Below are 22,205 nucleotides of genomic sequence, written 5' to 3'. Positions count from 1 at the left end.
TTCTACTCCACTGAAAGGATCAGATGGTTAAAGCCGCTACTCAAACAGGGAGGTTGGAGGCAATGTCGCCCTGCGTTTACATATTTGCAGATGTTGGATTGTTTTGATTGCATTCGTTCCATGGTGGGATTCGTAAAGAGTGTAATAAGGACTAGAAGAGTTACTAATCAGTGAATCCGGGGAAGAGCCTATTAGAAACTTTTAAAGCAAGCATTATATGTCTATAACTACTTTTATGAACCTGTTAGTATAATTAACTGGATCGTCGTATATAGTTGCATCTTATGTGATATTAATTGATGAATTCTTTTTCCTGCATGTATGCTTTTATGATTTTATTACTTGAAATCGAATAAAGCTTGTTTTGATTGATAAAAAGTGCAGATATAAAACTTTCATGAATTCACAAGAATTTATAGAAATAGGCCAAGAAATAGTACTCCTAGATAATATCTGTGAACTGGATTTTAGCATGAGCAAATAAGCATGTGTAGATTTGCTCATGCAAAAAATCTGAGTGTTTGCAATTTCACTTTTCCTCCAATCACTTTTTCCCCAACCCTGGAAGAAGTTTCACATCTACCATTGTCAGGATTAAATTTCCAACCTGTCTCAGTATGGGAAAAGATTAGAGAAGAGTTGGTGAAAACCCTCAAAATATGCAAGTTAGTAGGTTGGCACAGTCTGAAAAGGTCATTCCAACCCTGTAACTATTGCTTACCACGACCTTCAGCCCTGGTATGTAGATCTGTGGAAACATGGCAACATAAGGGAATGGCTAGTATTCAAACCCTATTATTGTATGAGCCCTGGCATAGTCAGAGAGGCTATATCAGAGGTCTTATATAATGAGATTGCTGCCATAATTTGTCGCCGCATTACATGGCACAAAAGGGAAAAGTGGATTTTGTTACAGGCCAAGTAGATTTACAAATCAATCAATCCACCCTATGGATAAGCAGATATTTTATAAAATTCCACATCCCCTGTTGTATTGCTAGCTATGGTTAATCAATGTGGTGTTGTGCCTCTACGAGACCAGACAGGACAATGCTTTCCTATATAGAAAGGAACTATCAGGCAAGCTGGTAAAGCTTTTGGACAAGTGGAATTTCTTACAGGACAAGTAGATTTATGAAGCAACCTGCCCCATGGACAAGTAGATAGTTTATTAAATTCCACATCCCTGGTAAGGGTATTGCAGGTTATGAGTTTTGAGTGATATATTTGGAAGGGGAGTGCTAAGTCCGAGACATGGGCAAGGAAATAGTGAGGGGTATGAAACAATAATGGAAGCAACAGCTATGAGCTAGCAGCAGAGTGAAGGGAAGCAGTGGAGTGAGTGGAGCAGTGTCTGAACCTTAACCTAATAACAGGGGAAGTATACCATCGCCCGACACAGTCCACTCTACCTGGCATTTATGGACCTCTCATCCTCTTTTGATATTGTTAATAGATCAAGGCTTTGGCAACGCCTCCTGGATTATGGTCTAGATAAAGATTTGGTGTACTTTTTACCTTACCTGCATAGAGATTTAAAGGCCCGAGTAAGGATCAGCATGGACGGAGTAGTGTCAGAAGACATAGTGGTCGGCAGTGGTGTTAGACAAGGATGCATTCTTGCCCCACTTTTATTTATTTTATACATTAACGTACTCCACAATGTCTTGTCTAACCAAACCCCCGACATCCCCATAATTAACGGCACTAAATTGCCCGCCTTACTATATGCAGATGATGCGGTTTTAATGGGTCGCACACCAAACGCCTTGAGAATTTTAGTCAGGGGATTTGCATATTATATGTATGGTTTGGATCTTTGTACCAATTTAAAAAATGTTTTTTTAATGTGTTGTGGCCCAAAGAAATGCTCTCTTAACAGGATCACTTTGGATCAAGATTTCCTGTTATGCACTCGCACTTTTCCCTATCTGGGCATACAATTTACGGATAGTGGCTCTTGGACCCCACATTTGGCCTATGGACGGTGTAAGTTCCTAAGAGCTATAAACTCAGTACTGAACCTTCCTAAACCAAAAAGAATAGAGGTGGTACTGTCATTCCTTGAAATCTACAGGACGCAATGTGTACCAATTATGACCTATGGGGCTGAAATTTGGGGATACACAAATTTGATAAATGTACAGGTTGAAGAAAATAGATTTTGCAGAAGGCTCTTGGGTATACCAATCTCATCGTCCACCTTTGTAAGCCATAATGAGCTCAAACTGCCTTATTTGGAGGACTATATTAGGTCCCGCCCTGTCCTGTTTTGGTTAAAGGTTTGGAAAAATCCTGAAGCCACCTTGACCAGGGAAATGTTGTCAGACTGCCTAAAATGCGACCAGGGTATCAGAATTCCCTGCCTGGCCCAAGTACGGGCGAGTTTGACTGCTGTTAACCTCAAGCACATATTTGACAACCCCAACAAATTAGATGGGATTGATGGGAAGATCATCCGTAAAATGTTATATAAATATTATGGGGAAGCTAGATATGCTCAGGAATCAGCCAAAGTCTCTGTGAAACAGTATATCTCAATGAAAGGTGATGGTGAACCCATTTCGTGTTTACCTGTAAGTTATCTCCTTAAAGATATTACTCGCTGGGAGCGCAGTCTTCTTTTTCGATTAAGATCAGGATCTATACAATATCTGCTGTGTTTCCCTACAGGCCACCAACCCAATATTGAGAATCTGGCCTGTCCATGCGGGAACTCAGGGAAACAATCCATACTACATTTTCTGTTCTTTTTCTCCTTTTATCAAACATATAGTATGCAGCTGTTGATACCGTTTTTTAGAGCTAAGGGCATAAAGGATTTTGAAGTAGCTTATAAAACTATTTTCCAGCTTAAAGACGATGACATTATATATTGTGTGTGCACCTTTTTTGAAAATGGCTATCCGCTCTCGTTCCTCTATGAATTGATGTTTGCTAGACTAGGTTGTATTAAATGCATTTAGAGGTTTTTTGTATTTTGCACCATTGCACAGCCGCACCTTACTTAATGTTGCTAATTGTAACTTATATGAGCTTTAGTAATCTGCTCTTTTAGCTGTTGCTATGGGAAACTTTGCACTTTGTACCTATTTTAATGTTACCGCAAATAGGAATTCTGCACTTTTGCACTTCCTGCACTTTACTTTATACTGTTAATTGTAATCTATACGAGCTCTAGTAATCTGCTCCTTTAGCTGAGCTATGGGAATTTTGCATTCTGTACCTTTTGCTGCTACCTCTAATGGGAATTTCGCACTTTTGCACTTTATTTGATGCTGCTATAAAGTAATATTTCTAAGATTCAGTGACTTCCTGGGAAATAATGCATTTTCTACATTGCTACTTTAGTATTGCTCCTGTCGTTAATGAAATGGAAAACCTAACAACGTTTTATTTTAATTTTAATGCCGTTTATATTATTAATAATGATCGACCATATACGTGATTGTGTGAATAATTGTACTTTTATGGATAATGAAATATACGAATAAAGATTATTGACTTGAATAGAGTGAATCTTAAGTAGAGTGAAGGTGTACCGGCACAATGAGTGGGTAGGGGTTGAATACTGCAGTAGGGCCCAATGAGAGGGTAGGCGCAGAGTTGTGTGTTTGAGTGCAATGAGAGGTTAGGCTTAGGATGAGGTGTTAGGGCACAATTAGAGGGTAGGCAGTATAGCTAATGAGGAGAGTGAGAGAAATAATGCTGAGAAAAGTAGACACGTGTGGCACCAAAAAGGTGTGACCAGGTAGGGGTAGAGTGTGATGAAGGGGAGAGCAAGAGCAGCATTAAGAAGTCATGCTGTGAAGAGAGAATAAAGTTTAAGAAATTGGGGCCAAAGTAGGTGCAAAATGAGGCTATGAGCCTAGTGAAATAGAAGGGCCAGGAATGGAGTATAAGAGTGAAGAGGAGTGGAATCATGAGTTGCGGGTCAGACAGAGGAAGCTTATGAACTGAGGAAAGAGGTACTAGGAGCAGATTGTGATGATGGTAATAGAAAGTGGGGCTAGGTACTGTGTTAGGGGCATTTATGAGATGAGGAAATACCCATGGATAGGGGGAGAGGAATAAGAAGTAGTGTACATTGAGGGTAATACAATAGAAGAGTAAAGCTGTGACAGAGTGCCAGGCTGTGGTATGGGTTAGGAAAAAAGTGAATTATTAAGGCCAAAGTGATGGGTAGAGGTGGGATGAGGGGGTGAAGTAGAGGAATATAGTAAGCATGAAACAGCTATAAGGTAGGGTCTGGTAGGGTCAGAGTGCAGGGTCAGAGTGAAATCTAGCATCACAGCGGACCCTAACAACAGTGTTATTGAGTGTGGGGCTCAGGGAAGAACAGTAGTAGATGTTCTGCCTTGGACATGCATTATTATTAAATGGCATGCACCTACCTGCGATGGTAGTCATTTTGGAGATGACACTACAATACTTCTGCTGCATTGTTGGGCCAGCACATTGTCTAGGAGAAGGCAGCATGAGACGTTCCAGGTTTTGTGCCCATTATGCCAGTCATTGTGCCATTGTAAATGTGCATTACAACCCAAGTACATGAATGCATGTATTGTGTCGACCCAAGCATGCACAATAAGCATTGGACCATTTATGCATGTACTGTCTCGGTCCATCAAGATTATGACAGACTGCTGTCACTGAAGTTTGGATTTCCTAGGGTTACATGCATGTGGTAAGTTTCATGAGCTGGGGTGTGCACAGCGGGCTGCACAGAGGACAGAAAACCTACCTCGATCAATGCACTTTGCATTTACGCTTCTGAGTTTTGCTGGATGAGCTTGGGGCTTGGTACTGTAAACTCTCAACAGGGCCATTAAGGGTTGTTCGGAGCAACTTTGAGAGGCATAGAGGTATTAGTTGTGTCTTCTGAGAGACACATTAAAGTTGTGTCCAAGTGTCTGCGCAACTGAAGGCCTAAGAGCAGGGAACTGGGTTCTTGTCAAAACAAGGCAAAGATAGAAAACTATGGTGAGAAATAAACAGACCCTAATAAAAATAAAAATATTGACCGTATTTGTTCGGGGTATATACACATATATATCGCATTTCGAAGTACAGCGTTGTCTAGTCATGTTTTGAAAAGGGGGGGGGGGATTTTTTATTTCACCCCAGTAATCTCGCCCCTACTGACCCAGACTCCCACTTACCCCGCCCACATCACACAGGCTCATCTGTGCAGCCTTCGGCCACAAGCCAGACTTTAATTTTTGCCCCCGAGAAAAAATTTGGGAGTAACAATGTGTTAGAGCATTGAAGGCTTATTATTTGAAAGTTTTGTATAGCGCGAACAAGACCCTTACGGGTATCAGAGCTCTTTACAAGGTCGATGTAAGTAACCAAATACAGGCATAGAAAAAATGTAGGTAAGACTACTACAAAAATATTACTAACACAGATTAGCAGCTATATTAGAGGTAATATGTACAAGAAGAATAGATCAAGTCAATTTAGCCATGAGAATAGCTTTCACTTCTTTTTTGAAGAATGCAGAGGTGGGATTCGGTCTTGTTTCTGGGGGCAAATCATTCCAAATCCTGGGAGCCATTCCTGAGAAGGCCCGGTTACGCTTTCAGGGCGAAAGTCTATTACTTATTGCTCTTACAAAACCTCATCAAGCAGTTTCTTCCCCTACAATTGGAAGATAGGTCCGATGGGACATGCAATAAGTGGGGATTCATGTTTCTCAGTTTGGAGCTCACTCCATGCTTTGGCTTCCAAGGCTTTTTTCTTTGGGAGCTCCTGTAGAGGACATTCTTAATGCAGTGGATATTCTTAATGCAGCGGATTGATCCTCGGATTGTATTTTTTAAAGGTTTTATTTCAAACTAGTCTAATCATCGCCTCTGTTTCTGACAAAGAATAAAAAATGTCCTAGCTGTCGTAATGGAAAGTTTCAATTCTGTTTAAGGACTCGGAGGCAAGGATTAGCTCACTCTTACTTGATTGGACTTCAATATACCCACCCTATTGACATTGTATTTCTGGTGGTTCTTTGTAAATATGATTACATTTGACTTTGTACTATTGAAAAGTTTTGACCTTATGCTTCGCTAAATATTGACCTAGTGTGCTATGACATTGTTTATGCTTTGGATTCCGTAGTTGGGTTTTCCATTATCTTACTTCAATTATCTGTCTTCTCATGGATCGATGCAAATTATTAGGAGTAACTCCGGAGGATGTTGACTGTGTTCTCAGAAAGGGGGGAATATTTACTACTAAGAAACAGAGTAGCTTATCTTTGACAAAGGCTAAACAACATATAATCTTCTATGGCAGGTGCCAATATTGACCTACTACCTTAGGCTCTGTCAAAAGATAAGCTACTCTGTTTCTTAGTAGTAAGTTGGTTCTACTACCACATCCCTCATTTTATACTCTATGTAATTATGGGTTTGGGTTAAACCATGCAGTTGGTAATAATGCAGAAGTAGCAAAAGCGGAAATACTGGTCTGCTGAAATTTGGTGGGGTACAAATGTCTGACTCCATTTGTCAAGGTAGAAAATTCCATTTTGGGAATACCCAGGTTCATAGTGTTTCAAAAAAATATTCAAAATCTTTTCTGAAATTTGTCCTGAGCAGGTGTTGCTCCAAAACATCTTGATGATGTATTTATTCAGTATTGTTCAAACCCCTTTCAGCAACAAATAAAGATGCCCCTGTTCACCAGCTTTCTAGTGCGTAACAATGTATGTTTATTCTGTATTTAAGCTATGTAACTATTTGAATCTGACTGGACTTCTTTCCAACCTACTTAAGAAGACTAGAACTGCACTTGTCATTTTGAGATTTAGTCACCAGGAATTCACTTATTCATATGTCATGCCACTCCTTGAAAATCTGAGCTCCTCCTCTTTCGGTAACTGGGTTTCTCATTTTAAGTTGACACCCTGCATAACTATAATAACGCACTGTGTAATAAGCTTTGTCTTCGATTACCCTTACCTTACTCCACAGGCAATTGCGGCTACTTGGGGCTCTTTTTAAGCCCAGCTTAGATTCGATCTTATTTGAGTAGTACCAGAAAAGTGTGGTAACTACACCTTCATATTATTGGGACTTCTAGCAGCAACCGAGCGTTGCCTTCTGTCCATGACCTGAGAAGCATGGGTTGCTTCTATACTTGCTTCTGACCTCTAGAAATGACCTTCTATAGACCATTGTCCAGAGTAAACACTGATTATAACATCTTACGGAAAATACTGAGAGGTTCCTCCCATTAATGCCTGTGCTAATCCTCGGTCATTAGAATGGGTTTATCCCATATAGAAGTACTTCCTTAAATCTGCAGTGGTTCTAAAGAACCCAAGAGCAAGCCTGTGTAAACTGACCAACGTTAGTGTGCTTGGAGATGGACCTAGAACAGGTGTTTGATACTTCTAAGTGAAATATATCCATAAAGTGTTGTACTGTTTGGGTGCTGGATGAAAATAATGTTATGGATTAAACTCCTGTATGCTCAGCACACGGCCAGCGCACCATTGGAGCGTCCTACATCGGATGCTCATGAAATTGTCAGGGAAACAAGACAATGATGTCTTATGTCCCTGGTGTTTGCACTGCCTGTGGAGCCCCTGTCATGGAAACAGACTGAGTGCTCTAACTTGGGAAGTACCACTATCGAACACACCACATGCTGTGTCCCTCTAGGCAGATGACATGTTGCTCTATATAGAAGATGAGAGAATGGACCTGACGCCAATAGCTAATATTTAGCAGGAATTTAGAGAAGGTTGTAGGCTGTTGGTAAACTGAGTGATGTGCGTTTCCACTGAGACAGTCACAACCGATGTCTGTTTGCCCTAAAGCGCTGAGCACTGCTTTGGGAACCCCACACCTTTCAGTATTTAGGTATTCATATATACCACAATGAAGTAGACATGCTAGAAGGCAACTGACATAAAGCAATAAGTTCCCCATTGTCACAGGTGTCAATTTGGTCTATGCTTCCATGTTCTGTGGAGGGGGAAATAGTAGTGGCCAAGATGGTAACGCTCCCGGCCTTGTACTACTTCGCAAATATACCATTTCTAATCCTGGCACAGATCTTTAGGGAACTGGATACACTGCTGGAAACCTTGATACAGGGAGCAAGAAGGCGAAGAGTAGCCCTAGCTAAGTTGAAGCTCCTGACTGATGAAGGCGGAATGGGGCCCCAGATTACAAAAGGTACTACATGGGGGCCCTATTGCAGTGGTTCGGGCTCTGGCTGGCAGGTCACCTTCTAGATGAAATAGGAATGCAAAGTCATGTCTCTGAAAGGGAACGCTGCAGGCCCTGTGATGAAGCATAGTATATCCAGGGTAGACCGTCTACTTTTGGTTAGGACAATGATGGAATGCCTAAGAAGGAGCATAACCTATGCAAGGCCTTCCCTGCCTTATCCACCAGCGACGCCCTTGAATTGACTCCCAACTTTGCCCCCTGTGACCTACAGCACTGAGACACTGCAGGGATCAACACAATTGTACTATTTTTTAACAAAGGAACTTATATAGAATTCGAAATAGTAGATGAATGGGACATCCCGAGAGGTCAATTCCTACTGAACAATAGTGATACATGCTCTTAAGCAACAATGGGACTTAGCCACTATCAAACCCGTAACACATGAAATTAATCAGACTTGAGAGAACGGGATTGTAGAGTAGTCTCCTGGCTTTACAAAGCTATGATAATATGCCAGTGTCTCCCTGCAAGTGCTCCTGGACAAATGGGATGATGAAGTGGCCTGTGCCTTCAATGACAAGGCGTGGCAAAGAGTTTGATTACCTGGAAAAAGCATCCCATAAGGCCCGCTTTTGATATATTCAGTTTAATGCATTACACAGGGCATCCCTCATTCCATTTAACAACAATCAGATCTGTTCAGGGGCTTCTGCTACCAGCTCTTGGCTTGGAAGTGACACAGGGAGCTTTATACATATGATGCGGAGCTGGCCAGCAGTACAAAATTACTGGTGGTTAGTGCTAGATGATGTGGGTTGTTCAGTGGTAAATGCTGATCTGAGCGGTATTGAGATGCGAGCTGAGGATACGCACGAGACTCAAAAAAAGAAAGTAGTCACTAAGTTTGTAGACATTGCTGTTCTATAGGCCAAAAGAGCCTTAACCATTAGATGGAAGGTGGCTGTGCCTCCCACAATCGTTAGGTGGAGGTGGTATGTTGGATGGAGGCACTGAGTAGAGTGCTTTTCAGAAAGGAATGACCAAGGTTACGTAAAAGACCCATTGCAGCAGCTTGAGACGAATTGGTGATTGCCTTCAAAGGAAATGGAAATAATGAGGCCGAATCACAGTAAACAAACACGCAAGGAACAAAAATCTGACCATATGGCTACTGGGGAAATAAGTTAGTTGTATTAATCTCCCCTGGAGGGTTTTTAAAATGGTGGACTAAAATAGTAAAGAAATGACGTTAGTGACCAGGCCTGTACCTAAGAAAGCATTTCACGAAAGAAAAGATTCTGGATGGGAGGGGAAGCAGCTGCACACACAAATGGCCTCACAACTTGTATTTAAAGTAATGAAGTTGTAAAGCATCTCTCCAGTGATAAACAGAAGGGGGCATGGGTTAGTTAGAAAGTTGTATAAACATTCTACTAGGCACAAAGTGAGTATGTAAAGGCAGAAATACAGATTCTCCACATAATTCAAACTGTATTTCATTGTGTAATACATTCGAGAAGGTACGTAATGAGTTATAATATAAAGAACACTTGGAGAGTGCAGCTTATATGAATAAGAATTTGTACAATCTGAAAGGCTAAATAAAAAGTCACAAAAATAAAGAGAATTGGTTGGTTATACAATTCTTACAAATTCCTATTTTCACTAGATGTGATTTTACCTCCTACCTAACTTTCGCAATTCAGATGGTTCATGTTTTACCACTAGAAGGTAGTGTAAATTAACACCAGGAACATCCATGCCATTTTGGGGTCCATATCTGAAAGAAACCGGTTAGTATTAGATTCCTTACCTTCGAATATCCCCAGGCGTCAGACTGGATCCGGAAATTTTTGTGTAGCAGTACCCTTGCGCGTCGGTAGGCGTCGTCCGCGGCTCCGTGTCCGTAGTCGGTGCCGTGATGACGTCGTCTGAGTACTTAGACGCCTTCTCCGCGCTCTGACATCAGTTCTTTTTTCCATGCCAGCAGCGCAGATCCGGAAAAAGTGGTACCCATAGACAATTTTTGACTAACTATTTCGATCCATTTTGATCATTTTTCAGAGTCTTTCGACTCTGAACGGTGCCGGTAAGGATGCCTGGATTTAAACCCTGTGAGGACTGCGACCGACTGATGTCGGTTACCGACCCTCACTGCCGGTGCCTTCACTGTCTCGGCTTCGATCACGACGGCAAGGCCTGCCCCGACTGCCGAGCCCTGATGTCGAAAGCTAGGCGGGAGCGGTCCCATAAGCCGCTCGAGCTCCGGCAGTCGGCCCTGCGCCGCAAGAGGTCCCGGTCCGGACGGAGGTCAAGGGACCGGTCGCGGGGTCGGAGCCATCATAGCTCCGGGAGTCCCCATCGGTCTTCGGACTCGAAGTCGTCAGGTAAGCACAAGAAGTCGAAGAGACGTCATTGCTCTTCCGACTCCCCCCGATGCTCGCGCGACGCGGCTGGGGGTTCAGGGTGACACCGCCCACGCGGCTCCATCTGGGGGCCCCAGCGGGTCGGGTGCTTCGGCCCAGACGCCGGCGGGTGCTTCGGCCCGACGGCGCCACAGGGCCCCACCGGATCTGCTTCCGGATCCGGGTCGTCGCCGGTTGACCTGACGACCTCACCGGCGCCGATCCCTAGGGGTTCACCTCGGGCGACGCTGTCCCTGATGCCTCCCTCAATCCGGTTCCGGCCGTATTCAACGCCGCTTGGAGATTTCTTCTTTAACGAACCTGCCCCATCCTTTGACAACCCTGATTATCAGGAGATTGGTGATGAGGAGTATTGGAAGGGGTCTGAGGATCTTCTGACACGTTATTGTCAATCCCAGCAGGACTGGACAGGTGAACTTGGGAATGCCAGTGGTCTGGACACTTCGCTGGACACTGGTTTTGTCTCACCTCCTACCATGGCTACGGAGGAGGGGGCAACCTACAGTGTGGTGCTGACGCGGGTGGCAAGGCCTTGGGCCTTGAGCTCCCCGTCGCGGCCGTGAGGACTAACCTCCTCACTGAGGTCCTTAAACAGCAGTCAAGCTCGGCTGAGCCTCTGCTGCAGTTTAATGAGGCCTTGACTGACGTTCTTTTGGGCACTTGGTCCAGGCCTGCTACAGGTCCGCCTGTAGATAGGAACGTGGCCAGACGCCACCGCCCGACCCCGGACGACCCTTGTTTCCTGTCCACCATCCCACCCCCGAGAGCCTGGTCATCCAGGCCTCCAACTCCCAGACCGCATTCCCGACGGCTCTGCCCGATCGGAAATCCAAGAGGTACGAGCAATACGGCAAGAAGGTATTCTCCTCCCTGAGTTTGGGACTGCGGTCTTCCAACACTGCATGCCTCTTGGGCCGGTACACCCACTCTCTACGGGACACTGTCGCGAACGTGCTGCCAGAATGCCCGGCGGAGGTCAAGGCTAAGCTCGCCCAAGCCCTTGCCGGAGGTCGAGATGCAGTACGTTTTTCCATCCGGTGTGGAATGGATACCACGACTCACTGGGCAGAGCGATGGCAACGACAGTGGCGATTCAACTCCACGCCTGGTTGAGGTCCGCCAACTTTTCGGCCGATGTCCAGAATACACTCCTGGCCGTCGCCTTTTTGGCGACCAGGCAGACCATGCGCTTGAGCGCTTTAAGGACTCCAGGGCTACGGCCAAGTCCTTGGGCCTCTCGGCCCGTGCCAGCAAACGGGTGCCTTTCGTGGCCAAGGAAGGGGCGCCCCCAAACGTGCTGCCAGCCACGCACCGCAGACTAGTTTACAACGCGGTGGTGGCCGTGGAAACCACCGTGGCTGCGGTCGGGGACAATATCGAGGTCAGCCCACACCTACCCCTGCAGCATCTGCCTCAAAACCCTCTCAGTCAGAGCTTTCAGGCCCATGTGACGCCAGAGGGGGGCACGGTTCGCCATCATCTCCTCCACTGGCGCAGTCACATCGGACAGGTGGGTGCTGCAAATCGTCCGAAGGGGCTACTCCCTCCCCTTCGAGGCGACCCCTCCAGCCATGCCGCCGCAATACCACCGCGTGTCGGGGGATCACTTGCGAGTTCCGCAAGAGGAAGTTACGGCCCTCTTGGCCAAGGGGGCCATCAAGCGCGTTCCTGGGCCAGAAGTAGGGTGTGGTTGCTACTCTCACTACTTTCTGGTACCCAAGAAGGGCAAAGGGGGCCTACGCCCTATCTTGGATCTACGGAACATGAACGGATTCCTCCGTAAGGAGAAGTTCAAAATGCTGACACTGACTCAGGTCTTAGCTGCCCAGGAGACTGGATGGTAGCGTTGGACTTGCAGGACGCTTATTTCCACATACCCGTCCTGCCGGCCCACCGGCGCTACCTGCGGTTCGCGGTAGGCCGCGAGCCCTTTCAGTTTACCGTGCTCCCCTTCTACCTTACCAGTGCCCCACGGGTGTTCACGAAGGTGATGGCGGTGGTCGCAGCTCATCTGCGCAGGATAGGGGTTTCAGTCTTCCCCTACCTCGACGACTGGTTGTTGAAGGTGGGCTCGCCCCAGACAGTCGTCAGCCACCTCCAGACGATGGCAGACCACCTGCACCAACTGGGGTTCTCCATCAATGTGCCGAAGTCACACCTGTGCCCCTCCCAGAAACTCCTCTTCATCTGAGCGGTTCTCGACTCTGCGCAGTTTCGGGTTTATCCTCCCAAACAGCGGGTTCGGGATATTCAGGCTCTGATTCCGCTCTTTCAGCCTTTATCCCGAGTCTCGGTCAGGTTGACGCTGCGGATTCTGGGGCTGATAGCGGATGCGGGTTCTGCAGTGGGACCTGAAGTTTCAGTGTGCCCAGCATCAAGGCAACCTGTCCGACCATATTCTGATCTCGGAGGGCACTGCGAGACAGCTGCAGTGGTGGCTCACGGACCGCGATTGGGTCAGCGGCAGATCCCTCTCCCTTCCCCAACCGGAGCACGTAGTTGTGACGGACGCGTCCCTGCAGGGCTGGGGAGGCCACATGGGAGAGGCGGAGATCAGAGGCCTCTGGTCTCCGGCGGAGTCCCGTCTCCATATAAACCTTTTGGAGCTGCGGGCGATTTGTCTAGCTCTGAAGGCATTCTTCCCCTCTGTTCGGAGGAGTGTAGTGCAGGTGTTCACGGACCCCACCACCGCCATGTGGTACTGCAACAAACAGGGCGGGTGGGGTTGTGGACCCTCTGGCAGGAGGCTCCTCGCCTCTGGCAGTGGCTGGAACATCAGGGCGTGACGCTGGTGTTTGAACACCTGGCAGGTTCTCTGAACGCCAGGGCGGACAAACTCAGCCGCCGGTGCATGATGGATCACGAATGGCGTCCGAACTCGGACATGGTGCAAGGTCTCTTTCTGCAGTGGGGAGAGCCTTGGTTAGATCTATTCACCACCGAAGAGAACGCGCAATGTCATCAGTTCTGCGCGTTGGAATTTCCAAGGCGCACTCGCTCGGAGACGCTTTTCGTCGCGAGTGGAGTTGCGGTCTGTTGTACGCCTTTCCACCTATACCACTTCAGCACTCTGGGCAGAAGAAGATCAAACGCGACCGGGCCCAAGTCATCCTTGTGGCAGCGGACTGGGCACGAAGGTACTGGTATCCCAAGCTACTCAGTATGTCAGTCGATCCCCCGGTTCGTCTGGCTTGTCAGGAGGACCTTCTGTCGCAGCAGCAGGGGACGGTCCTCCACCCAAACCTGTCCAGTCTCCACCTCCATGCTTGGAGATTGAGCGGTGACAGTTGAGGCCATTTGACTTGCCTCCTGAAGTCTGTAGTGTTATTCTGGCAGCCAGGGGTCCCTCCACAAAGTCGGTGTACACTTGCAGGTGGAACAGATTTGTGGCATGGTGCACAGCAAAGGCTGTGGATCCTCTTTCTGAGGTTCTTCTCTTCCTTCTTTCTCTTGCCCAGCAGGGCTCTGCTCTGGGCACTATCAAGGGCTACCTTTCTGCCCTTTCAGCCTTTCTAAGACTGCCTGATCAACCCTCTTTATTCAAGTCCCCTATTGTAACTCATTTTCTGAAAGGCATCACACACGTTTCCCCCTGTTCCGTTTGTGATGCCTCAGTGGGAGTTGAACCTTGTTCTTACCTATCTGATGTGCACTCCCTTTGAGCCACTTCACAACTGTCCTCTCCGCCTTCTTACTCTGAAGACTGCCTTCCTGGTTGCCATCACCTCTGCCAGGAGAGTGAGTGAGCTCCAGGCTCTTTCTTCCAAAACTCCTTTCCTTTCTGTCCATCCAGACAAGGTTGTGTTGCGGACTAGACCCTCTTTCCTGCCCAAGGTTGTCACGGCCTTCCACATCGGGCAGTCTATCACCTTGCCCACCTTCTTTCCGCCTCCGTATCCATCAAAGGAGGAAGAGCGGCTCCACCGTCTTGACCCAAAATGTGCGCTTTCGTTCTAGCCAGTTCCGGGTGGACGACTGTGACGAGGGGGACCCGGATGACCCTGTGCGACAGGACATTACACAGCCACCCTTGAACAAAACACTTTTTCTTTCCTCCTTTTCTAACCAGCAACCGGAGAATTGGAAAGCTGGTGAAGGCTTTTTCCACAGACCCGAGACCGGCTTGCAGGACGAACACTGTTACTTTAATTCGGCAGAACTCGAGCCAAACCACGCCCACAAGAGTAAGGTAAAACCCAGCCCTGAACACTCTCAGGTGTGTTCCTCACCCGGAGGCGGAGGAGGCAGTTGGAGAGACGAGGAGAGCGGCGGAGCGGAGTACAGGATCACAGAAGGAGAGGAGGACCGGAGGAGAGTCTGGAGCAGGCGGCGGCGACGCCGGGGGAGCCCGACACCTCGAGGAGGAGGAGGCAACCGGAGGCACGCTGAGACAGAGCAGACGTCTACAGCGACAAGCCAGGAGGCCAACGAGAAGGCGCTTCGCCCAGCCACACTTCAAGGAAAGTGTGGCTCTCGCAGGTACGGTCACACTTTGCGGGCTGGGCGGGACGTAGATGGATTAAACCTCCTTAGAACCTCACACGGCTTTCATCAGCACAAACCCCCCCCCCCCCCATTCACCAAACCGTCACCACAGGACACCAGGGTTTTTTGTTTGCTATGCACGTGTGACCCTCACTCCCTTCCCTGATCGTTGTCTACCACAGCATTAGGACTAACGCCTGTCCTACATCTCTTTTCTTCCCACCTACCGCGACCCTGAATCGCAAGTCCACACCGCTGACTACCGGACTACCTGTCCCAGAAGTCCCCGGGAAAGGAGAGGACTCGGAGCGGAGAGGCGTAAGGACAGACAGTCCCTCGCGGAGACAGAGACCGAACTCGCCCTACCCTACTACCGGCGGGTGACCCAGCTGAGACGCTTCCTAAAAACAATAAAGCCAGCGTTACCCTCAGTACCTGTCTCTGTGAGTCTGTTCCCACCCCCAAAATGACCAACTCTTTGTTGGTTACGTGGGCGCTACGAAGGGACGGGCGGTCCACAAGCGGACCATCTCTCGGTGGGTCGTCTTGTGTATCAAGGCTTGTTACTCCTTGGCGAAGAAGGAGCCTCCTGTTGGGCTGAGGGCCCATTCCACTCGGGCCACGGCGGCTACCACTGCCCTGGGCCGGGGAGTCCTCTTGCAGGACATCTGTCAGGCAGCTATGTGGGCCTCGCTGCACACGTTTGCAAGACACTACTGCCTGGACAGCCAAGTCCGGAGGGATGGCTTCTTTGGCCATTTTGTCCTCCAGGACTTTCTGGTGTGATTATTGGTTCGCAGATCCACCACCGGGGTTGGTATTGCTGGGGTATCTATTCTAAGGTAAGGAATCTAATACTAACCTGTTTCTTATAGATGAACAAGTTACTTACCTTCGGTAACGATATATCTGTAAGAAACAGTAGTTCGTATTAGATTCCTTACCGCCTCACCCATCCTCCCCGTTCTGTGAACCGATATCTAGGGTTAAGGTCATCCCCTTTCAGGGCCCTAGTTTCAACGGCACCAGTGTTGGTTTTTAACATGGCTCTACGTTTCTGGCGCGGAAAAGCTGTGTATAAGAACTGACGTCAGCGCGCAGAGGTGGCGTCTAAGTACTCGGACGACGTCATCACGGCGCCCACGACGACGGATGCGGAGCAGCGGACGACGCCTACCGACGTGCAAGGGTACTGCTCCGCAAAAATTTCCGGATCCAGTCTGACGCCTGGGGGTATTCTAAGGTAAGGAATCTAATACTAACTACTGTTTCTTACAGATATATCGTTACCGAAGGTAAGTAACTTGTTCATATGGTCAAATAAGATGACGCTGTAGTTTGAAAGAGAAATGGAAAGGCACACACATGCTCTGCCCCATATCCCTCTCCTTTTTCCTCACCCTCCCCTTCTCCCTCTTTGTTTTGCTAAAATTTCTCTTTCTTTTCAGATATTCCAGAGAAAAGCAGAAGATATTGAAAATGATTCACCAGAAGATCAAGATGAGTGCAAGAACTATTTGAAAAAGTGCAGAGAGTACTTATTGAAGATCATAGAAGAAAGCTTTGCAAGTAACACAGTTGCTGAGAAGGTAAGCTGTAGGCTGTCCCTCCTAGCCACCCCTCTTCATTAATTGTGGACACAACTTGCCTTACAAGATGCTGTTTCGAAACAATTTAGAATGAGATCAACTGCTCCCTGCAGCACTTTGTGATGGGTCGCTTTTGGTAGTGTGCTGTTTTAAGACTAGAGCTCGGACGCCCCGTGTCTGGGGCAGCTACGGGCTTTACAAATCCTTTAACTTACATAGCATTTCTTGTGAGAAATGGCTACAAATCTCGACTTGGAGAAGAGGACTGGATGTGAAATCTTGACCGAAATTCTTTCAGAGGAGGTTGTCACCTGGGGTTTCAGGCTTCCAATTTAGTTCGTTGTGTTAGCTGTTTCATGTAGTCGTTTGTTTTTACAATATTTTTTGCTAGTTGTGTAAATCTTTTGCAGAATATGCATGTATGCATATGTCTGAATGCAAAACAGAGGTTTACAGGAAAAAGTTTGATGAGAAATATCGGAGACAAAGCCTGTGGGCCTGTTGGACAAAATAGTTGTACATTATTAAGAATGACAAGCTCCAAAGTTCTGCTTAGGCTAATTTTGGGCATTCTTCTTTCACCTATATTTAATGCTAAGAGATTATGGGTCAAGTCAAGTCAAGTCATAAAATTTATATAGCGCACTACATACCCAGAGGGTTTCAAGGCGCTTAGGAAGGGGGGGAGGATTATTTGTCAAAGATCCACGTTTTAAGCTGCTTTCTGAACGCTAGGTGATTCTGGGTGAGTCGAAGGTAAGCGGGGAGTGAGTTCCATGTTTTGGCAGCCAGATATGAGAAGGATCTGCCTCCCATGGTGGTCTTGTTGATGCGAGGTACAGTGGCGAAGGCTTGGCTGGAAGAGCGCAGTTGGCGGGAGGGGGTGTAGAAGGACAGTCGAGAGTTGAGGCAGTCTGGTCCGATGTCGTATAGTGATTTGTGTGCGTGGGTAAGCAGTCGGAAAGTAATCCTCTTATTGACGGGTAGCCAGTGGAGGTCTTTAAGGTGACCAGAGATGTGTTCGTAGCGTGGGATGTCTAATATGAGCCTGGCTGAGGCGTTTTGGATTCGTTGTAGTTTCTTCTGGAGTTTAGCGGTGGTACCTGCGTATAGGGTGTTTCCGTAGTCCAGTCGGCTCGTGACTAGAGCGTGGGTGACTGTTTTCCTTGTTTCGGTGGGGATCCAGCGAAATGTTTTTCTCAGCATGCGAAGAATGTTAAAGCAGGAAGAGGATACGGCGCTGACTTGTCTGTTCATTGAGAGTGAAGAATCCAGGATGACGCCAAGGTTCCGTGCGTGGTCTGTCGGGATGGGTGCATTTCCGAGGGCTTCCGGCCACCAGGAGTCGTCCCATGCAGAGGGGGATTTACCTAAGATGAGGACTTCTGTTTTGTCTGAGTTCAGTTTCAGACGGCTTTGTTTCATCCATTCGGCGACTTCTTTCATTCCTTCGTGTAGGTTAGTCTTGGCGGTGCTGGGGTCATTGGTGAGAGAAAGGATCAGTTGAGTGTCATCCGCATAAGAGATGATGTTGAGGTTGTGTTGGCGTGCGATGGCCGCGAGGGGGCTCATGTATACGTTGAAGAGGGTGGGACTGAGTGAGGATCCTTGTGGTACGCCGCAGATGATTTCAGAGGCCTCGGATTTGAATGGTGGGAGGCGGACTCTCTGTGTTCTTCCGGAGAGGAAGGAGGTGATCCATTCCATTGCCTTTCCTTGGATTCTGATGTTTCTGAGGCGTTGTAAAAGGGTGCTGTGGCAGACTGTGTCGAAGGCTGCAGAGAGGTCGAGGAGGATGAGGGCGACTGTGTCTCCATTGTCCAGTAGAGTTCGAATGTCGTCTGTTGCTGCGATGAGGGCGGTCTCAGTGCTGTGTTTTGCTCGGAAGCCGGACTGTGAGGAGTCGAGGGATTTGTTGGCTTCGAGGAAAGCGGCGAGCTGGTTGTTGACAGCTTTCTCGATGACTTTGGCCGGGAATGGAAGGAGCGAGATGGGGCGGTAGTTTTTGAGTTCGGTGGGGTCTGCTGTTGGTTTTTTCAGAAGGGCGGTGAGTTCAGCGTGTTTCCAGTCTTCTGGGAAGGTAGCGGAGTTGAAGGAGCAGTTGATGACGTCTCGGAGGTGCGGAGCTATGACGGAGTCTGCTTTGTTGAAGATGTGGTGAGGGCATGGGTCTGAGGGGGATCCAGAGTGGATGGAGTTCATCAGGCGGATGGTGTCCTCAGTGGAGATTGGGTTCCAGGCGTTAAGGGTGTTAACGGGGGGAAGATGGTCAGCTGATGGTAGGGTGGGTTGGCTTCCGGGTTGGATGTCAAAGCTGTTGTGGATGTCAGCAATCTTGTTGTGGAAAAAAGAAGCTAGGGAGTCGCAGAGGGTTTGAGAAGGGGTGACGTCGTTGGAGTTGGCCGAGGGGTTGGAAAATTCCTTGACGATGTTGAAAAGTTCCTTGCTGTTGTGGGCGTTGTTGTCAGTTCGATCCTTGAATGCTGTTTTCTTGGCTTTTCGGATCAGTTGGTGGTGAGTACGGATGGCGCTTTTGAAGGCGTCCTTGTTGCTGGTGGATGGGTCTTTTTTCCAGGCCTTTTCAAGGGAGCGGCACAGTTTCTTGGACTTCTTGAGGTCATCGTTGAACCATGAGGCCTTCTTGATGCCAAGTTTGTGTTGACGTTTTTTCAGTGGTGCTAAGGAGTCGGCGGTGTTGGATAACCAAAGGGTGAGGTTGGAGGCGGCTTCGTTGGCGTTAGAAAAGGGGGCTGGGGAGGTTTGAAGGAGCGATGTGGAGATCTGCTCCGTGGTGATTTTGTTCCAGTTTCTTTGTAGAGTTGGTTGGAGGTGGATGATGGGTTTCGGCTTGTTGTAGGTGAAGTGAACGCAGCTGTGGTCAGTCCAGAGGAGATCCGTAGTGTGGCTGAAGGAGACATGATTGCTGGAGGTGAAGATGGGGTCGAGTGTGTGACCTGCGATGTGGGTGGGGGAAGTGACCAGTTGTTTAAGTTCGAGGTTGGCTAGGTTGTCCAAGAGGGCGGCGGTGTTGCGGTCGTTGATCTTTTCAAGGTGGAAGTTGAGGTCTCCCAGAAGGATGTAGTCTTTGGAGGGGAGCGCGTGTGGGGTGATGAAGTCCGTGATGTCTTCACTGAATTTTGCGCGGGGTCCTGGTGGTCTGTAGAGGAGGGTGCCTCTGAGTGTGGTCTTGGGGTCGATGTGGATCTGGAAGTGAAGGTGTTCGGAGTTAGCGAGGTTGGCGTCAGAGCTGGTTGAGATGCGGATAGATTTCTTATGGACGATAGCGATTCCACCTCCTGTATGGTCGGTGCGGTCCTTGCGTGTGATCTTATAGTCGTCAGGGATAGCGATGGCGATGTCCGGGGCGGAGGAAGCGTTCATCCATGTTTCCGTTAGGAAGGCGACGTCCGGAGAGATGGTGTCTAGTAGGTTCCAAAGGTCAATGGCGTGCTTGTGGACTGAGCGGGTGTTGAGAAGGATGCATTCTAGGTGGTTGGGGTCGGGAATCTTTGTTGTGGTCGTAGCTGAGATGTTGTCGGTGCCGCTAAATTTGCAGGAGAGGCAGGAGAACGGTCCATGGGTGCGTCCAGGAGCGGCTTGGACGCAGTTGGGGGCGCGACCGGGGTTAAGGGCTAGGAGCGTGGCGGCATCGTAAGTAACGCGGGGGGGCTGGGCAGCGCGAGGGGCAGGGGGTCTGGCGCTGGGCGCGGTCCAGGCGCGGACGGGTGTAGACGGGCTTACCTTTGGCGCACCTTCGGCGTGTCCGAAGCGCGTGGACGCTGCGCGTGGGACCATTGGCCATAAATGGATGGTGGAGGGGGCGGAGCGTGGGAGGGTCAGCAGCTGGGAGGCGGTGGCGGGAGGAGGGGCGGCAACAACAACAACAGCAACGCAAAATGGAGGGTCAAAGGCGAGAGCCTTACACGCAGTGGCAGCTGAATAAAGTTTAGATGCAAAGTAACTGCCTCAGCGATGTCGCGTTAACAATTAAATAAGAGCGACAGTGCGGCGCTGATAAAATGAGTCAGAAACACAGAGCAGCACAATTAATTGAATAATTAAGTTAAGTTAATCTCAGCAGTGCAGCGCTATGAGGCGATCGTGTAGCGCTGTACAATGAAGGTTATGTGAGACAATGCAGCGCTAGGAGGTTAAACGATACCAGGCTGGAGCGTGGGGGAGCAACCGTGCTGAAGGAGGGTCCAGGCGGCACATTATCTATTTATGGTATTTAACCTCAGATTTTAATCTTCCAGTCAAGGAATTTCTTGGTGGCAGGCCGTTTTTCTTGCTATTGAAAAAAGCATTACCATAATTCAGATGTTAGGTTAACGTGTTTCATAATGTGTTCTCTTGCATGGTGTCAGTAGAACTTGGAGTATATTTGCATGTTGTGTCCACTTTCAACCAAGGATGGCTTTGTTTTAAACCTTGGATATCTTTGTTTCTAGTTGCCTGTGCCAATAGATTCTGTAAAAGAGATGTTGGATTCAGTGATGCAGGAACTGGGCGAATACTGTGGAGAAGAGAGCCCTGTCTTCAATGGTGATTCACCTCGCATAAGTTCAGAAATTAAGCACTCTACACCATCTCCAACAAAGTTTACTTTGTCACCAACCAAAAGTTTTAAGGTATGTGCTTGTCACACATATATGTATTAGTACAAAAGGAAAGGGAGTTAGAGGGAGGAAAAAAGGCACAGGCTCACCCTCCAAATACTGTAGTCAACATAAGGTCTCTGATAACAGAAACCTGAAAGCCTAGCCGGTCACTATAATTCCATTCGCAACACTCATTGGGGTTGGCCTGGAAGGTATAGTAGATGGAAAAAGAGAATTGCTCTTTTTCTTGGTGTCCCCTCACTCACCAGGGTTGCCCCATGGTGACATGCTTCATCATAGGGGCCCGTAGAGGACTGGGACACCAAGAAAAAGAGCAATTCTCTTTTTCCATCTACTATACCTTCCAGGCCAACCCCAATGAGTGTTGCGAATGGAATTATAGTGACCGGCTAGGCTTTCAGGTTTCTGTTATCAGAGACCTTATGTTGACACATATATGTATGACAGTTTGCTGAAATTCATTTCACTGTGACCCATGGTGCAGTTGGAAAGCATGGTAAAATACTTTCCTGTTGGAAGCTGCCTTATTATGTAGAGCACCAAAATGAGGTACACTATGTAGAAAGTGCAGACGACTCTTATTGGCTTACATTGCTTAAATTACTAATCCCAGATGCTCTCTTTTGTGGTAGTGTGGGCGAGTAGTTTTGGCTTATCAGAGGGTAGTGTTAAGCATTTGTTGTAAACAGAGTCCATAAATGAGACACACACTCAAGAAGAAACTCGAGACCAATTTAGAAAAATAATATTGATTTTTATATCATTTTAGACACCAGAACTTCGTAATCGAGTAAGTACTTTAGACGTTATCAAATTTTACAGTAGACAATGACGGCTGTCAAATTTGAGGCATGTGCCTCAAATGCGGTAATGTTATCCTAAGGAAGAAACATTCAC

The 22,205-nt window shown here is 47.7% G+C and overlaps 1 protein-coding gene across 2 annotated transcripts in view; it reads left to right on the top strand.

The window, feature by feature from the left end:
* The window catches only part of LOC147697215 (E3 SUMO-protein ligase RanBP2-like), an 852,038-nt gene that overhangs the window by 451,729 nt on the left and 378,104 nt on the right, over positions 1 to 22,205 (top strand). For both annotated transcript variants that reach the window (XM_086934289.1, XM_086934288.1), the window contains exons 15-16: positions 16,546 to 16,686; positions 21,138 to 21,317. In XM_086934289.1, the coding sequence (XP_086790415.1) occupies positions 16,546 to 16,686; positions 21,138 to 21,317 (321 nt within the window). The remainder of the gene's footprint in view (positions 1 to 16,545; positions 16,687 to 21,137; positions 21,318 to 22,205) is intronic.

Source organism: Lissotriton vulgaris, chromosome 8 (genome assembly GCF_964263255.1).
Source record: "Lissotriton vulgaris chromosome 8, aLisVul1.2, whole genome shotgun sequence".
NCBI classification, from domain to species: domain Eukaryota; kingdom Metazoa; phylum Chordata; class Amphibia; order Caudata; family Salamandridae; genus Lissotriton; species Lissotriton vulgaris.
Note: the sequence above shows the minus strand (reverse complement) of the source record. Positions and strands in the feature narration are given on the sequence as shown.